The sequence below is a fragment of the Mobula birostris genome, chromosome 9 (genome assembly GCF_030028105.1).
Source record: "Mobula birostris isolate sMobBir1 chromosome 9, sMobBir1.hap1, whole genome shotgun sequence".
Lineage (NCBI taxonomy): Eukaryota > Metazoa > Chordata > Chondrichthyes > Myliobatiformes > Myliobatidae > Mobula > Mobula birostris.
This window is the reverse complement of record NC_092378.1, coordinates 5,757,641-5,773,777: the sequence shown is the minus strand read 5'-3', so window position 1 is coordinate 5,773,777 and position 16,137 is coordinate 5,757,641. Positions and strand designations below refer to the sequence as shown.

General features: G+C 41.1%; 1 protein-coding gene across 3 annotated transcripts in view; it reads right to left on the bottom strand.

Annotated features, from left to right (window-relative positions):
• Positions 1 to 16,137, bottom strand: part of LOC140203305 (protein kinase C-binding protein NELL2-like) — a 351,554-nt gene that overhangs the window by 266,667 nt on the left and 68,750 nt on the right. For all 3 annotated transcript variants that reach the window (XM_072269319.1, XM_072269321.1, XM_072269320.1), the window contains exons 4-7: positions 5,567 to 5,740; positions 3,815 to 3,911; positions 746 to 818; positions 149 to 231 (exon numbers count right to left, since the gene is read on the bottom strand). In XM_072269319.1, coding sequence (XP_072125420.1) covers positions 149 to 231; positions 746 to 818; positions 3,815 to 3,911; positions 5,567 to 5,740 — 427 coding nt within the window. The remainder of the gene's footprint in view (positions 1 to 148; positions 232 to 745; positions 819 to 3,814; positions 3,912 to 5,566; positions 5,741 to 16,137) is intronic.

Below are 16,137 nucleotides of genomic sequence, written 5' to 3'. Positions count from 1 at the left end.
AAATGTTCCACCGTCTGTGCATAGAACAGCAAGCGTGAAATTCCTAGAAATTTCTAGGGTACCTAGAAACTGTCTGAGGATGTATTATAAATAATATTTTACCGAAGGTTGCAGAAATTAATAGTTTTCACCATTATTAAAGACTTACCTTTGCTGAGGTTTTGGCTAAAATATCTTGGAGCTCCATAATCTTCTGTACAAGTCCATGGAAGTCATTGCACGTTGGACAAGCTGAAATGAGAGAAGTGAAGTACTTAAAACATGAAAGCAAAATTCAGGAATTAGAGAAGAAAAAAATATGAAAACCTCAGCGAAATGGCAATGTGGGAATCATAAATAATCGAAATGCTATTTCAACTGTTGAAGGAGAAAGGTCAAATTTTAGCTGGGAATCTTTAGTTGACCAGCAAATGATTATCAAATCTATTATTCAAACTATGTTATAATCATTCAGAAATCATACATTCACACCATTTTCCAATTCTTACTGTATCTAATTTTAAGATGCTTTAAATTACTGAAATCTCCCAACCAGAACATTATGAAATACAGTATTTATTCTGAAACGTTCAAGGGCATTTTACTGCAAGAAGCTTTCATAACTTGAAAACATTCCTAGCTTTAAAAATCTATCCTACTAATGGATTAGTCATGACTGCCTGCTTAAAAGCACTACTGTCTTTTGTTCTGATAGCCTCTTGATTTTCATATTTATATATCCAGTTAATGGAATCGTTAAACGTACTTCGATTGAGGTCTGGGCATTGAGTGATATATCCTTGCGGCATCACAAGAATCTGCACGTCCTGCATCACACCCTGTAGAAAAAGAAAGTCTCAAAATTGGATGTAAGCACAGCAGAATATCAACAGAATCCTCTATTACGTATCATATACCTATGGACTGCACAGCAGACCATCAACAGATTCCTGTACTGTATATACTGTACCTAAGGACTGTTGGTTTTTATTGCAGACGGGATGAGATACAACAAAAGAGAATACTTAACACAACCGTGCATGGCTTTGTTGAAGTCCACCCTTAGAGGATTTTACATAGGTTTGGTCTCATTATGAGAGAAAAAGAGTCTATACTCTCCAGAGTATGGTTCCTTAAGGCTGTTAGAGCTGGGAGTGGTAATGGGGACAAGCTCCCACTACCTATTAAATGCTCCCAATGGCATGCACCTCCAATCACCTCTCATAACCAAGTCCATCTCCTGGCCTTAACATGTGGCTTAGCTGATAAGCCAAGCGGAGCCATTTCTACTGACAGGAGAAGGAGCAAAGGTGGGTTACTGGCACGTTAAAACCAATTGCTTCAGGTAGATGGGGCTTGTCAGCCTTGGTGGGCAGCTCATCTAGGGGAAGGAAAACTCTGATCTCAAACCTCCACTGCCTTTCAGCTACACCCACTCATGGGGTAGGCTTCAGGAGTAAATCCTGAGGAAAAAAATTCAGAGCTGGAGACCCTTAAGGCAGTTCTGTGTTGAGTTCAACGCCGTCTGGCAACTCCAGCAACCCTTCTGGTACTGCGTTGGTCTCTGCTGGTCCTTCGGGTTCATCAGATGCGTGGATAGCAGGGAGCCTGCTACATGGGCAACAGCTTGCTTTCCATATCGTACTGCCCTAGCTTGTGTATCTAGACAGCAATGATGCAACATCCATGGTCGACCCTGACCGACGGAGGTCTCACTCTCCAGAGTTCTGGCAAATAGTCAAGTCAACAATAAGTCCCCTTATTGCTAATATATGGTTCTGAGGGCTCTTGACGGAGGATAGCAGGTCATTGTTCAACATCTAGGTTCTACTCCTGGAAACTCTGACCATAAGTACAACAGCACGAAATGGATCCTTTCTCTGAGCCAAGACCAGGGTCAGCAGAAGTCAACTGACCTGGTGGGGCAGTGGAGCACAATTTTCTGAGAGTCTGATGACATTGGTTGGTGACTTTGGAACCTACAATCTAGTGCTGCACTTAAAGCTCTCCAAGGTTGCTGACACACACACACCAAGCTCAGCTTCTGAAAGAAAGTCTCACACTGGAGTTTTCTACAGTAGGAAGGGACCAGCTCAGAGATGTGCCTTCACCTTTAAGCTGCTTCATTTCTGTTAGATAAACTTTGGGTGAATTTTCATTTTTATTCTAATAGATTGCTCTGTTAGAGTCTGCAAAAGCTAATGTCAATGGCTCACTGGCATTGCTGATGGCCTCATCTTTGGGATTTTTGAGGAATTTTGCATCGTTTCAGGAAAGATCGTCCACTTCACCCTACGCTCAACATGAAGTTCTAAAAAAAGAATTCAGTCAGTCCTACTCTTTCACCTTGAATTGCACAAGTAAACAAAAACAAGTATACAATCCAACTTTCAGTTCAAACTCTAATTTTACCATGCTGATAAAAATGCTGTTGAATTAATAGAATTTAAAATAAATTCATGCAAAATATTGGAGGAACCCAGCAGGTCAGGCAGCAGCTGTGGAAATTAATAAACAGTCAACATTTCAGGCCGAGACCCTTCAGAACTGAGAAGGGAGGGAGAAGATGCTAGAATAAAAAGGTAGGGGAGTTGAAGGAGGCTAGCTGGAAGGTGATAGGTGAAGCCAGGTGGCTGGGAAAGATCAAGGACTGGAGAAGAAGGAATCTGATAGGAGAGGAGAGTGGACCACAGAAGAAATGGAGGGAGGAGGGGACCCGGGGGGGAGTAATTGGCAGGTGAGAAGAGGTAAAAGGTCAGAGTGGGGAATAGAGGTGAGGGGAAACACAGAAGAATGGTGTCACAGACCACAAAATTCCTACTTGATTATTAATGTCAAAGCAAAATATGAGTAATCTTCACTCATGTTAAAGAATGCTAGCTAATAATATGGTTGTCAAGTATTTGGAAGACTATCTACACATGCAAATATCCAGGCAAGCCCATAGCTCTGTTTTGAATTGTACAATCACAGTGTAACTGAAGAATTGCTAAGCAATTAGATATAGTACTGCAAGCTAGAAATACACTCAGTGGCCACTTTATTAGGTACACCTGTACACCTGCTCGTTAATGCAAATAGCTAATCAGCCAATCATGTGGCAGCAACTCAATGCATAGAAGCATACAGACATGGTCAAGAGGTTCAGTTGTTGTTCAGACCAAACATAAGAATGGGGAATAAATGTGATATAAGTGACTTTGACCATGGAATTATTGGTGGTGCTAGACAGGGTGGTTTGAGTATCTCAGAACCTGCTGACCTCCTGGGAATTTCACACATAAAAGTCTCTAGAAATTACAGCAAATGGTGTGAAAAACAAGAAAACATCCAGTGAGCAGAAGTGTTGTGGGTGAAAATCCCTTGTTACTGAGAGAGGTCAGAGGAGAACGGCCAGGCTGGTTCAAGCGGGCAGAAGATGACAATAACACGCTGCAACAGTGGTGTCAGGAGAGCATCTCTGAATGCACAACACCTCAACCCTTGAATTAGATGGGCTACAGCAGCAGACATACACTCGGTGGCTACCTTATTATGTACAGGGGGTGTCTAATAAAGTGGCCACTGATTGTAACTCTGCATGGCTGGAACTATAGTTAGAAAGCAACACTGTAAAGGCAGTTTATTTTTCTGGCTCATACGTCTGAAAAACCTGGCAATTTACTGATGTTGGTGCAGCTGAGAATAGATTGCAAAATATGCCAACAATTTTCAATGGTCTATGTCTTTAAAAAATAACTATAATTCACAAAAAGGGTAACATTTCCAAACAACAGATCCATACATTAAAATTAGTGCTGCAATAAATGAATTCCACATTACAATAATCACTTACTTTGAAAAGGCCATGTACATTATTTCTTTGTCCTAACCAAAGTGTTGAGCCCATTGGAATGTCTATATATGGCCTTTCAATAAGTCGCTCATAAATCCTGAAGAAAGGAAACAAAGTAATACTTCTGTTAAGGAAGCATTCATTCTATCGTTCTAGAATCCTATAGAACTATTAACTATTTAACTATTTTTATATATATACTTACAATAATTCATGTTTTTTTATTATTATGTATTGCACTGTACTGCTGCTGCAAAGACAACAAATTGCACTACATATGCCAGTGATGTTAAACCTGATTCTGAAAATGTGAAACGAGAGTATAGGCCATAGTTCATTAAGGATGCATATTTGCCTTGATATTTTCAATACTAAGCATCCTCCAGATGGTTTCTTGAGCTGTAACAGTGTTTTAGTGTGTTAGTACTTGTATTCATGGGTATTCCTGTATGGTTGAATGGCATTTAAACTTGAAATTGAACTTGAAACATTAAGAGCTAAGTTTGCGTCTTGAAAAGGATGACACAAGTTAAAAGATCAATAAGAACAGCATTTCATAATAATTGAGAAATCTCAGTCAAGAGCTACTATTTAATTTTTTCATGTGGGTTTCATGTGTTTTTAATAATTTATATTTGGTTACTGTCATGAAAGCCACATAATTCATCAAGCTGTCTTCAAAAGTGTCTTCCACATCCCCATCTAATAAAGAAATAAACCAGTTAAACATGGGAACATGGTAGCTTCAATGTTACATACCAGACTGATCTAGATACTTGCTGGGACTTGTCATCCAGAATCCAAAGACTGGGGCTATACAGGCCAAGAACACTTACAACCAAATTCTCATGCAACGCAACATGGCCAAAAATGAGTTCTCCACATTTTGAAATAAGGTAAAAATTAATTACAGAATGCATGGTTTCTTCCAAGAATGATTTTACAGGTGTCATAATCTTTGCGTATATATTTTGGCGAATAGTTTGGTAAATATTGTGTAAACCCACTGACTAATGTGAGTTCTACATTCACTTTGATTGTTCTTGTTGGAGCAATGTTAAACTGTTCCTTCAATTTCATCCCAATGAGGAATTGTCCATTTCAAAGTGAAATGCATTATCTATAATAATATCATCCTCCAAAAGGACCACAACCTTATCATAGGGTTTGGAGGCTTGCATACCCCAGTGACCCAGAGAGCTATGTTGTCTAGAGTCAGGGCCTTGTGCTTTGGGTCACCCATGCCAAACAGGTCAAAGGGTAGAGGCCGGACTAAGAGTGGTCCACCGGACCTCCAAGTACTGGGGTTCAGCTCAGGGCTAACAACCCTGACTGGTAAAACAAAATTGTTATGGAAACAGCAATGGAGATTCCTTCTACGTCTGAGTGTGACAGTATTCCTGAGTCTCCTCCCAGGACTTGCATGACTGACAGTAGTGAAAACCAAGAGGCAACTACTGACACAATGAAGAAATCCCTAAACACCGACAGAAATGGAAGACCCTCACTGCTGCCCAAACACCAGTGGTGTAATTGGCTGTAGGTATAATAATAATAATATATTTATCAAAAATAGAAATCTATGTTAGAAAATTGAACAAAGCACTAATTTGATTCCGGTGGAAATGGCTATTTTTGGGATTCAGTGTATCACCAGGTCTCCGAACTGTTAACACAGGATAGGTAGTGCAGTTCCATTTTCCTTTGTTCATTGGTCCCTGAAAAACATTTTTGATTAAGGAGATCTCTTACTTGTTACAGTCCACGTATAAAATCAAATGGGATGCACTAACAACTAAGGCAACTCGGTGCCACTGGCCATCTGCCAAGGCGTACGGGAACACCTCTGTGTGGGACTGACGGCTCCCAGATCGATAATGAAAACGGACTTCATTCCGATGGCCGCTGCTCTCCACCTCCAGGTACCTAGCAAGGACAAATACAAGAGATGGAAGCGAGATCAGGCCACATTGTCACTCAAGCCTACTGTGCTAATCCAATCCACTTTGCTGCTCCATATCTATGTCACCTAATTCAATCTCCAAAACTATCATTATCAATGTTTAATATACCAAGCATTCACTGTCCTGAGGTAATGGATCCTAAATATTTACAACTCTCTTTTCTACACTGAAATATTGACCGTTTATTCATTTTCATAGGTTCTGTCTGACCTGCTGAGTTCCTCCAGATTTTGTGAGTGTTGATTTTAATCCTTCTGGGTTTCTTTGGACGGTGTGCTAGCACTGTAGTTTAGCGTAACACTATTACAATACCAGCAATCCGGGTTAATTCTGCCGCTGTCTGTGACGAGTTTGTATGTTCTCCCTGTGGCCATACGGACTTCCTCCAGGTGCCCTGGTTTCCTCCCGGTTTCCAAAGACATACATGTTAATAAATTAATTAGTCACTAGATGTAATTGGGCAGTGTGAAGCTCTTTGGACCAAAAGGGTCTGTTACTATTCTGCATGTCTAAATAAAAAATAAAATAATCTGTAAAGGACTTATCCCCTGCCCAGAGACAAGGCCTCCTAGTTCTGGATACCACAGCATCAAGAAACAGGCTTTCAGCATCTTTTCTGAGAGTCTGTAGCAGATTCTTCGAATCTCTAAACATCTTTCAAACGATTCAATTCATTCACTGTGTTGAAACCAGACTAAGCAAACATTTTTATATACATATAATTATTAACATTCTTCAAACACCATAGCTTCTATTAAAACCAATAACCAATGCTTTAATTTCTTAAACATCTTACCTTGCATTACCAATTCAATAATCATCCTTTCTTTTTCACTTTTTAACATTAGCCTTAATCCTGGTTTCTCAGCAATAAACAACAAAATGAAGGGTTCATCGATTTCTCCAACTTCCAGTAATCTCTTCCCCCCTCACGTCTTTGCTCTTTTTCCTATTCTCTATTCTAGTTCACCTCTCACTCCTTCTCTTCTCCTCACCCGGCCATAACCTCCCTCTGTTTCTGCTCCTCTTTCCCTTTCTTCCATGGTTCACTGTCCTCTCCTATCAGATTCCTTTTTCTTCAGCTATTCATCTTTTCCACCTATCACCACCCAGCTTCTTACTTCATCCCCCCCCCAATTTAACAATCTTACCCCTCATCTGTCTCACTTATTATCTGCCAGCTTCTACTCCTTCACCTCCTCCCACTTCCTTATTCTGGCTTCTTCTCCCTTCTTTTCCAATCCTGATGAAAGCACAAAACATGGACTGTTTAGTCCCTTCCACAGATGCTACCTAACTTTTGAGTTCCTCCAGCATGTTGTGTGTGTAACCCTATGTTAGTTGTATCTTTTTCTTCAAAGAAGAGATGAAAGGAGAGGAATGAGGATAGGCTTTATTCCATTAGGAGTTTGAAAAGATATGTCACCAAAGACACTCGCAAATTTCTACAAATGTACCATGGAGATTCTAACTGGCTGCATCACCATCTGGTATGGGGGGGGCACTGCACAGGATTGAAGTAAGCTGCAGACAGTTGTAAACTCAGTCAGCTCCGTCATGGGCATTAGCCTCCGTTGTATCCAGGACATCTTCAAGGAGCGATGCCTCAAAAAGGCAGCATCCATCATTAAGGTCAAGATGGCCCAGTGAACAACAATTCCTCTGGTGACATCTTGCAGATAGCAAATCTATCCAATTATTTCACTTTTTCTACCCCTTCTGCTTGTTCTTTTTGTTTTGTTTGTGTTATGGAGACTGTTGGAGCCTGTGCCGTATAGTTTGGAACTTGATTGAAGGATCCAGCACTATGCTGTGTCTGGAGAACTGCCTCATGGAGATAGAGACAGGGGCCAAAAAGATCGGAGAACTACAACTTGGCTCATGGAAAAGACCAAAAACAAGGCACAGGGTCATGAACGACTCCATCTCAAAGCAGCAAGGAAGATTGAGACATCGAGGTGAATGGCGATGGCTCCCGTCAGAGACGGTCAGCAGCGGAATTGGCACATTAAACCTGGATCAGCAGCGTTCAGACACAGGTCGACGCGATTGGCCCAGATTGGTGGCGGTAGGACCCGGTCGGCAGTTACTCTTTAAGGAAGGATTGTGTTTGTGCAGCTGCTCTCCTCGCATGCAGACGAAAAGATATTTCCCATATTCTGAGATTTAAGTGAATATGGGTCTGCACTTTATATTGGTTTCCTTCAATTTTTCTGTGCTTTCTTTCTTGTGGCCGATTGGCGGGTGGGTGACCTGTTAATTTCTGTGTGGGGGGAGGGTATTGGGTGTTTGGTTCTACTGTCACTGTTCTTTTCTGCGAGTGAGGGGGTTGGGTAATGTTATTGTGGCTGTTTTATACTGTTGGAGGGTGAATTAGGGGTCAGCGAGTTTTGTTTCTTTTCTTTTTCATTTCATTTGAAGAAGATAAATATCGAAGTTGCATTGTACATGTATGCATTGGCAATAAAATGAACCTTTGAACCTTATGGACCCCCATCACCCAGGGCATGCCATCTTCTCATTGCTACCATCTGCGAGAAGATGGAGGAGCCTGAATGATTCAGGAACAGCTTCTTCCCCTCTGCCACCCAATTTCTGAATGAACATTCAACCGATGAACACTACCTCACCTTATTTTTATTTTTACACTATGTATTTAACTATTTAACATATACAGTACTAACTTAGTATAATTCTTTTTTTCTCTATTATGTATTGCAGTGTACTGCTGCCCGAAGGACAACAAATTTCACGCTGTATGCCGATGACATTAATTCTAATCCTGATTTTGATGAGTGATGAGAATTTCAGCAGATAACTCTAAATATTGAGAGGTCATTCTAGCTGAATTAGAGGGGGAAACAAGGACAAGGAACCAAATTTAGACGATTCAAGAGTAAAGTGCGGTGGAGGTGATTACATAATTAGGGTATCTTTAAGGAATGCAAAGCTTCAATCACAATTTCAAATCAATAGTGTTGGAAAACAGAACAGAAAATTTGGTCATTGGTATGTGGAAATATTGAAATATTGATTACCATTTGTACTCGCATCCAGCCAACCTGACAATGAAATGCAAGGACACTAACGTGCTTATTTTGCACAACCAGATGGCAGGCTTGGATAAAAGCACACATGCCGTGATCAATGTAGTGATGTAGAATTAAGAACACAGTACCCCATGCTCCCAGAAAGCCCAGAAAGCCCGTACACCACAGAATTATTTAATAGTTCTACACAAGGCTACATGTGATACTGAACTCAAATTGCTTGCAGACTTCCAGGTGAATTAAGGTTTATAGAAGCTGAAGGTGAGGAGGCTGATGACTGTATCAATAGAGTGCTGGTGAAAGTTTCAGCAGCAATTAGAATCAAGATAAAACTTGATTTGATGACACAAACCAATCTCTGACAATGTCAGAATCTGAATCCAAATCAGGTTTAATATCACCAACATATGTTGAGAGATTTGTTGTCTTTGCAGCAGCAGTACATTGCAATACATAATAATAATTTGAAAACTGTGAATTACATTAAGTATATACAATATTAAGTAAGTAGTGCAAAAAAAGTGGGGAGGTAGTGTTCATGGGTTCAATGTCCTTTCAGAAACCAGATGGCAGAGGGGAAGAAGCTGTTCCTGAATCGTTGCGTGTGTGCCTTCAGGCTCCTGTACCTCCTCCCTGAGGGTAGCAATGCGAACAGGGCATGTCCTGGGTAATGATGGATGCTGCCTCTTTGCCGCATCACTCCTTAAAGCTGTCCTGGATACTACAGAGGCTAGTGGCCATGATGGAGCTGACTAAGTTTACAACTCTCTGCAGCTGACTTCAATCCTGTACGGTAGCCACCCCGCCTAATACCAGATGCTGATGCAGTCATTTAGAATGCTCTCCGGGGTATATCTGTAGAAATTTTTGAGTGTCTTTGGTGATATACCAAATCTCCTCAATCTCCTCCTGAAATATAGTAATTGTCGTGCCTTATTTGTAGCTGCGTCGATATGTTGGCCCCAGGATAGATCCTCAGAGATACTGACACACAGGAACTTGAAAATGCTGGCTCTTCACACTTCTGATCCCTCTGTGAGGACTGTTATGTGGCCTTGCAAGGATTCACCCTCTTGAAAGACAGTCTGACTATACAGCTATGGTGACAGAGAAACATCACAGAATTGGTTTTATATTGGTTTTAATTTGAAATTTTATCAGCTTGAAATGTCACCTGGTGAATCACTGGAAATTTCTCTCAGTAAATTAAAGGTCATGATAAAAACGGTACAGTGTCAGGTCATGACAGTCATGACCATATCTGCTCCGTGCCATGATCCTAATTTGTAGAGTGTGATTATGTTCTCAATCTCAAAGCAAACCAGACTAATTCTTACAAATTATTCAATGGATCAATTGAATGGATTAAGACTGCAAGGTTAATCTACTTAAAGCCACACTTCCCCCACAGATATACTTAAAATTCTCAAAACGTCATGTTCATTTCTGACTCATTAAAATAGCTTTTGAAAAATACAGTCAAAAAATTCCTTAACAATATTCTCAATAATCTAGCTCAGTACACAGGGAGGGTGTGAGAAATAAAGATTTTATGCAGAGTGCAGTTATGACTCAGACCGGTCTCTATCTCCCTCTCGCTGCTGTTCCCGGAGGAAAGTGCCTGAGTGACCGGTCTCTCTCTCTCTCTCTCTCTCTCTCTCTCGCTCTCTGTGCCCAGAGGAAGGTGGATGGTGCCTGTGTACAAATGATCTCTTTCTCCCTCCTGCTCAACGCCACCAAAGGTTGGTGCCTGAGTTTGTTCATTTTTTTATCTTTCCCGCTTTCTCACCCTCCCTCTTGCTCGATGCTGCCAGAGGATGGAAGACTGGATCTTGGGCAAGGTTTAATCCATGCCCTTCGTGGATTGGACTGTGTTGTTCATGTTATGATGTTTTTTGGTCGCTCATTTTTTGTTATTTTGTGCGACTTTGATCGGGGCCATCTGCAGATAACAAACGACACAACGCTAGATTGAAGTGGACTGAGCTGAACGGAATATGCTTAGCCTCTTTTGACAGTTTTGTAGTTTGGTGTTTTCTGTTCTATGTTTTGCTTGTTTCTTTTTGCCATTTGTGTGATTTGTATTTTTTTTGAGTGTTGGGGTTTGATATTTATCTTTAAACAGGTTCGATGGTGCTTGCGGCCATGGGAAGATGAATTTCAGGGCCATATACTGCATACATACTCTGATAACAAATGTACTTTGAATCTTTGAAATTAATGTTAACATTTAAGCTGCAGAGAAATAAGAAGGCTGTATATAACAATCAGGCAGATCAGCTCTGAAGAGAATTGATAATGGCTGGGATCACATGTCTTGTAAAGACACCACCTGGAAGAAGACAATGGCAAACTACTTCTGTAGAAAAATTTGCTAAGAACAATCGTGGTAATCGATAAGAAAAGAATATGAACAGCGTAAAAGGGGCCTTGCCCATAGTCAACCATCAGAATAAGGACAGATGGAAGACAATGATCACCAGTGTCATACAAAGCAGCACATAATGATAATGATGATGTTAAGTAACAAAAAGAATGATTGAGACAGGGTAGAGACCATGAAATATGTAAGGATAATAGAAAGGGAAACAAGTAGGGCTTTCAGGTTTACAGCAAATAGTCTGAGGAGGCGTTGGTGACTAGGATTGATCTATACAGTTGATGGATCAAGTTACTGTATCCCTATCTACACCATGACAATTGTCATTATAGTCATAGTCATAGTCATAATTTATTGATCCCGGGGGAAATTGGTTTTCGTTACAGTTGCACCATAAATAATTAAATAGTAATAAAACCATAAATAGTTAAATAGTAATATGTAAATTATGCCAGGAAATAAGTCCAGGACCAGCCTATTGGCTCAGGGTGTCTGACCCTCCAAGGGAGGAGTTGTAAAGTTTGATGGCCATAGGCAGGAATGACTTCCTATGACGCTCTGTGTTGCATCTCGGTGGAATGAGTCTCTGGCTGAATGTACTCCTGTGCCCAACCAGTACATTATGTAGTGGATGGGAGACATTGTCCAAGATGGCATGCAACTTGGACAGCATCCTCTTATCAGGCACCACCGTCAGAGAGTCCAGTTCCATCCCCACAACATCACTGGCCTTACGAATGAGCTTGTTGATTCTGTTGGTGTCTGCTACCCTCAGCCTGCTGCCCCAGCACACAACAGCAAACATGATAGCACTGGCCACCACAGACTCGTAGAACATCCTCAGCATCATCCGGCAGATGTTAAAGGAGGATGTCCTACGAGTCTGTGGTGGCCAGTGTGATCATTATGATTATCATCATTATATGCCACGTTGCATGATGTGGCTGATCATGGTCTTTCCATAACCATCATTGTTCTTGGCAAATTTTTCCACTGAAGTGGTCTACCATTACCTTTGGCTGGTCAGTGGCTTTACAAGATGGGTGAACCCCAGCCATTATCAATACTCATCAGTAGTTATCTGCCTGGCACCAGTGGTCACATAACCAAGACTTTTGATATCCACCTCCTTTTTCTATGACTTCGCATGACCCTGATCGGGGTGGGGGGGGGGAGGGGCAGCTAAGCAGATGCTACACCTTGCCCAAGGGTGACCTGCTGGCTAGTGGAGGAAAGGAGCACCTTACACCTCATTTGTTAGAGTTGGACCTCCACCTGACACCCTTGAAACGGCAATCCTAAAATACTGTAAATCTCTTGGAATGATTTGATTATGAAATCTTCAGTATGAAACACCGACAAGATAGAGTGGACCAAAAAGAATGTGAACCACTTTACCTTCTGGAGAAGCCTTCGCCCGCAGACCATTTACTTTAAATAAAATTGGGGTCCTAATGGCAACATTGAATTCAGCAATATCAGATAACCAGAGATTGCAGCATATCTGAACAAGCCAGTTTTGATATAAGCAACACACATAAAATGCTGGAGGCCAGGCAGCATTTATTGAGAGGAATAAACAGTCAACATTTCAGGTCGAGACCCTTCATCAAGGCTGGGAAGAAAGACTTGAAATCACAGTAAGAAGGTGGGGAAAGGGGAGGAAGAAGTACAAAGTTGCAGGTGATCGGTGAAACCGGGAGAGGAGGAGCGGATAAAGTAAGGGGTTGGGAAGTTGATTGGTGAAAGAGATCAAGGGTTGGAGAAGGGGGAATCTGCTGGGAGATGACAGAAGACCACGGAAGAAAGGGAAGGGGGAGGAGCACCAGAGGGAGAGGATGGACAGGTAAGGAGATAAGGTGTGAGAGAGAAACAGGAATGGGGAATGGTGAAGGGGAGAGAGCAATTACTGGAAGTTCTCCTATCAGACTCTCTCCATGGACTCTGAATAACCTCCCAAGTATGTCCGGTCTTTACTGATTTTATTTTCTGTTGCCTGCAGTTGGTTGAATTTCAATCCCAGAGTGATTAAGAGGCCCTCATAATACCAGATAAGATAAACTCTGTCTAATGATTTATTATGGAAATTATTCCAAGACTATTGCAGTATGTTTTATACCAATTTTATGTTTAATCAACTGGAATATAAAAGCAAGGATGTAATGTTGAGGCTTTATAAGGCACTGGTGAGGCCTCATCTGGAGTATTGTGCACAGTTTTGGGCCCCTTATCTCAGAAAGGATGTTCTGAAACTGGAGAGGGTTCAAAAGAGGTTCACAAAAATGATTTCAGGATTGAGAGGCTTATCATATAAGGAGTGTTTGAATTCTCCACATCACTAGAATTCAGATGACTGAAGCAGGGGAAATCATTGAAATGTATCAAATGTTGAAAGGCCTCAATAGAGTGGATGTGGAGAAGACGCTTCCTATGGTGGGGGAGTCTAAGACCATAAGACACAATCTCAGGATAGAGGAATATCCATTTAGCACAGAGACGAGGAGGAATTTCTTCAGCCAGAGGGTGGGGAATCCGAGAATCCGTTGTCGCTGGCGGCTGTGGAGGATAAGTCACTGGGCATATTTAAGGCAGAAATTGATAGATTCCTGATTTGTCAGGGATACAGAGAGAAGACAGGAGATTGGGGCTGAGAGGGAAAATAGATCAGCCATGATGAAATGGCAGAGCAGACTTGATGGGCTAAATGAATAGAATGGAATGGAACTGTATTGTCATTGCTCAAGACAACAAGGTTGCGGTGCTACTCCAGTCCATACAAAACAGATATTTACAATGTATGCAGTATGGCTTAATTTTAAAATAATAAATAAATAAATTCTATGTTTACCGGACATACAACAAATAATTTTGATAGTCCATCACACTCAAAGGCCATTGGCTAGCCAGGGTGTAGCATTATTCATTTGCACAACAGCCATCGAGAAGAAGCTGTTTTTCAGTCTTACTGTCCTGGCTAAGATATTTCTGTATCTCCTACCAGATGGCAGGAGATTGAACAAACAGTGTCCGGGATGGGATTGGTCTTTGATGATGTCACGAGCATGCTGTAGGCCTCGAGAGTTGCAGATTGTCTCCAAGTCCGGTAGTTGTGTCCCAGTGACGTGTTGAGCCATCCTAAACAACCATTGTGGTAGGCTAGTTCTGCTCCTATACCTTATGGTTGAATTTCAAATTGGACATAATTCCCCTTTTGGTGAATTCCCCAGTTCCCTTTCCATTATTTGTGGCCCAATAATGAAATTGTTTAAATGAATGAGTTTAAATTTGTGTTTTGTGTTTAATTTTTGTTTTAAATGTTTAGGTTGCTAAGTAAGAACTTCCACACAAAACACAAATGTAAACTATAGAGAGTGACAGTTGTGTCCAATTTACTGGGGATAGGTATTTCCACCTCTCAGCAGCTACCTCTGTAAGTCCATAATTCTTCATAAAAATCAATTCAGCGTATCCATTATCCACCTTGCAAACACTCTTGGACTTCCATTATACTCAAAGCAATCACTCTTGGGTTTCCATTATTTTATCTGAAATAATCTCTGCAAGGTATCTATTTTTATGTTAGTATTCAATTCCAGTCATTCATTATCGTATATGTAAGTGGGCCAAGAGATCCATTCATCTCATTCCCAATGAGATCAATTCCAGATAGCTATTACTTTTTTATGTAATGACTTTTCAATATCCATTTTTTCATACTATCATTCGTAAGTTGCCAATTTTGCCCACTCAATCAATTGTAGGATTCGAAGCTTCCTATGTAAACTCTCCTACATCTGCTTCATCTTTAAACACACTTCTTTTTAATGATTATACTATTTTATATCAGAAAACGAATGGTTTAACAAAGACTTTCTTCAATTGCATATCCTCCACTTTGCATTTTTATTCCTGCCAAATACAAAAAAAAAGTCTGCAGAGATGGTTATCATTTATAAATATTCAAAATTTGTAGACAGCCTACCTTTGTAAATCAATATCAGGTAAATGTAATACTTTAATATTAAATTGAACCAAAATGGCATGAACCCCAAGTGATTTGAATAATGGAATTATACCTTTGGACTATTAGTAGATATTTGAAAGGATATAGTGGTAGAAATTGAACTGATAGTGAAAAAAGATTCTGAGATTTAAGTCAAATCCTGTATGACAGAGATATTTGAAATAGTTCACAGTACCATTATATATTGTTTAATATTTTACATAATAAGGGACCATAGAGCAAACATCAAAGATAGTGCCAAGGGTTTTTGTGGACCTGAATGACTTCTTCCAGTTCATCCATGAAACAGTTTAAACCTCCTGTTTTTGTGTCTCTTTTCTCCTTTTCAGGGTGGCCGGGGTCCTGTTGGAGTCCCTGATCTACAGCTGCACTCAAACTATGTTCTCTACGGACAGTGGGATCTCGCTCTTTAGAATTCACTGAGAGGCCTGCTATTACAGAAACTCCAGGAGCGGCTTGGAAGACAAGTGCCTTCGGGGTGCAGCCCTGAGGATGACCTGATTCCTCACCAATGTCATTGACTGAAGCGTGGTGGGAGATTGAAGCATTGCGACGGTCGGTGCGGCTACCAGAAGCCTCTGCACTAAGGCTGCCTCTCTCCCTTTCGACGGTGAGAAAGAGTTTGTTGATCCTTGAGCCAGGGGAACTTGAGTAAGTGGCACTGCAGATTGTAACATCAAAGCAGGAAGCTGGTGGCCTCCCCTCTCGCTGTAGCAGGAGCGATGTTTCTCCCTTCCCCTTTAGTGTGAGAGAGGGCCTGCTGAGATGTCGAAGTGCTGGGACGGACAGTAGTTTTCGCTGGACTCTAAGTCATGGTCTTGCTATTACATGGTGGGTTGTGGAGGGGAGCTGATTTTGCTGGAGTAAGTGGGAGGAGGGTTGATGCTTTTGCAGCAGCTTGTGTG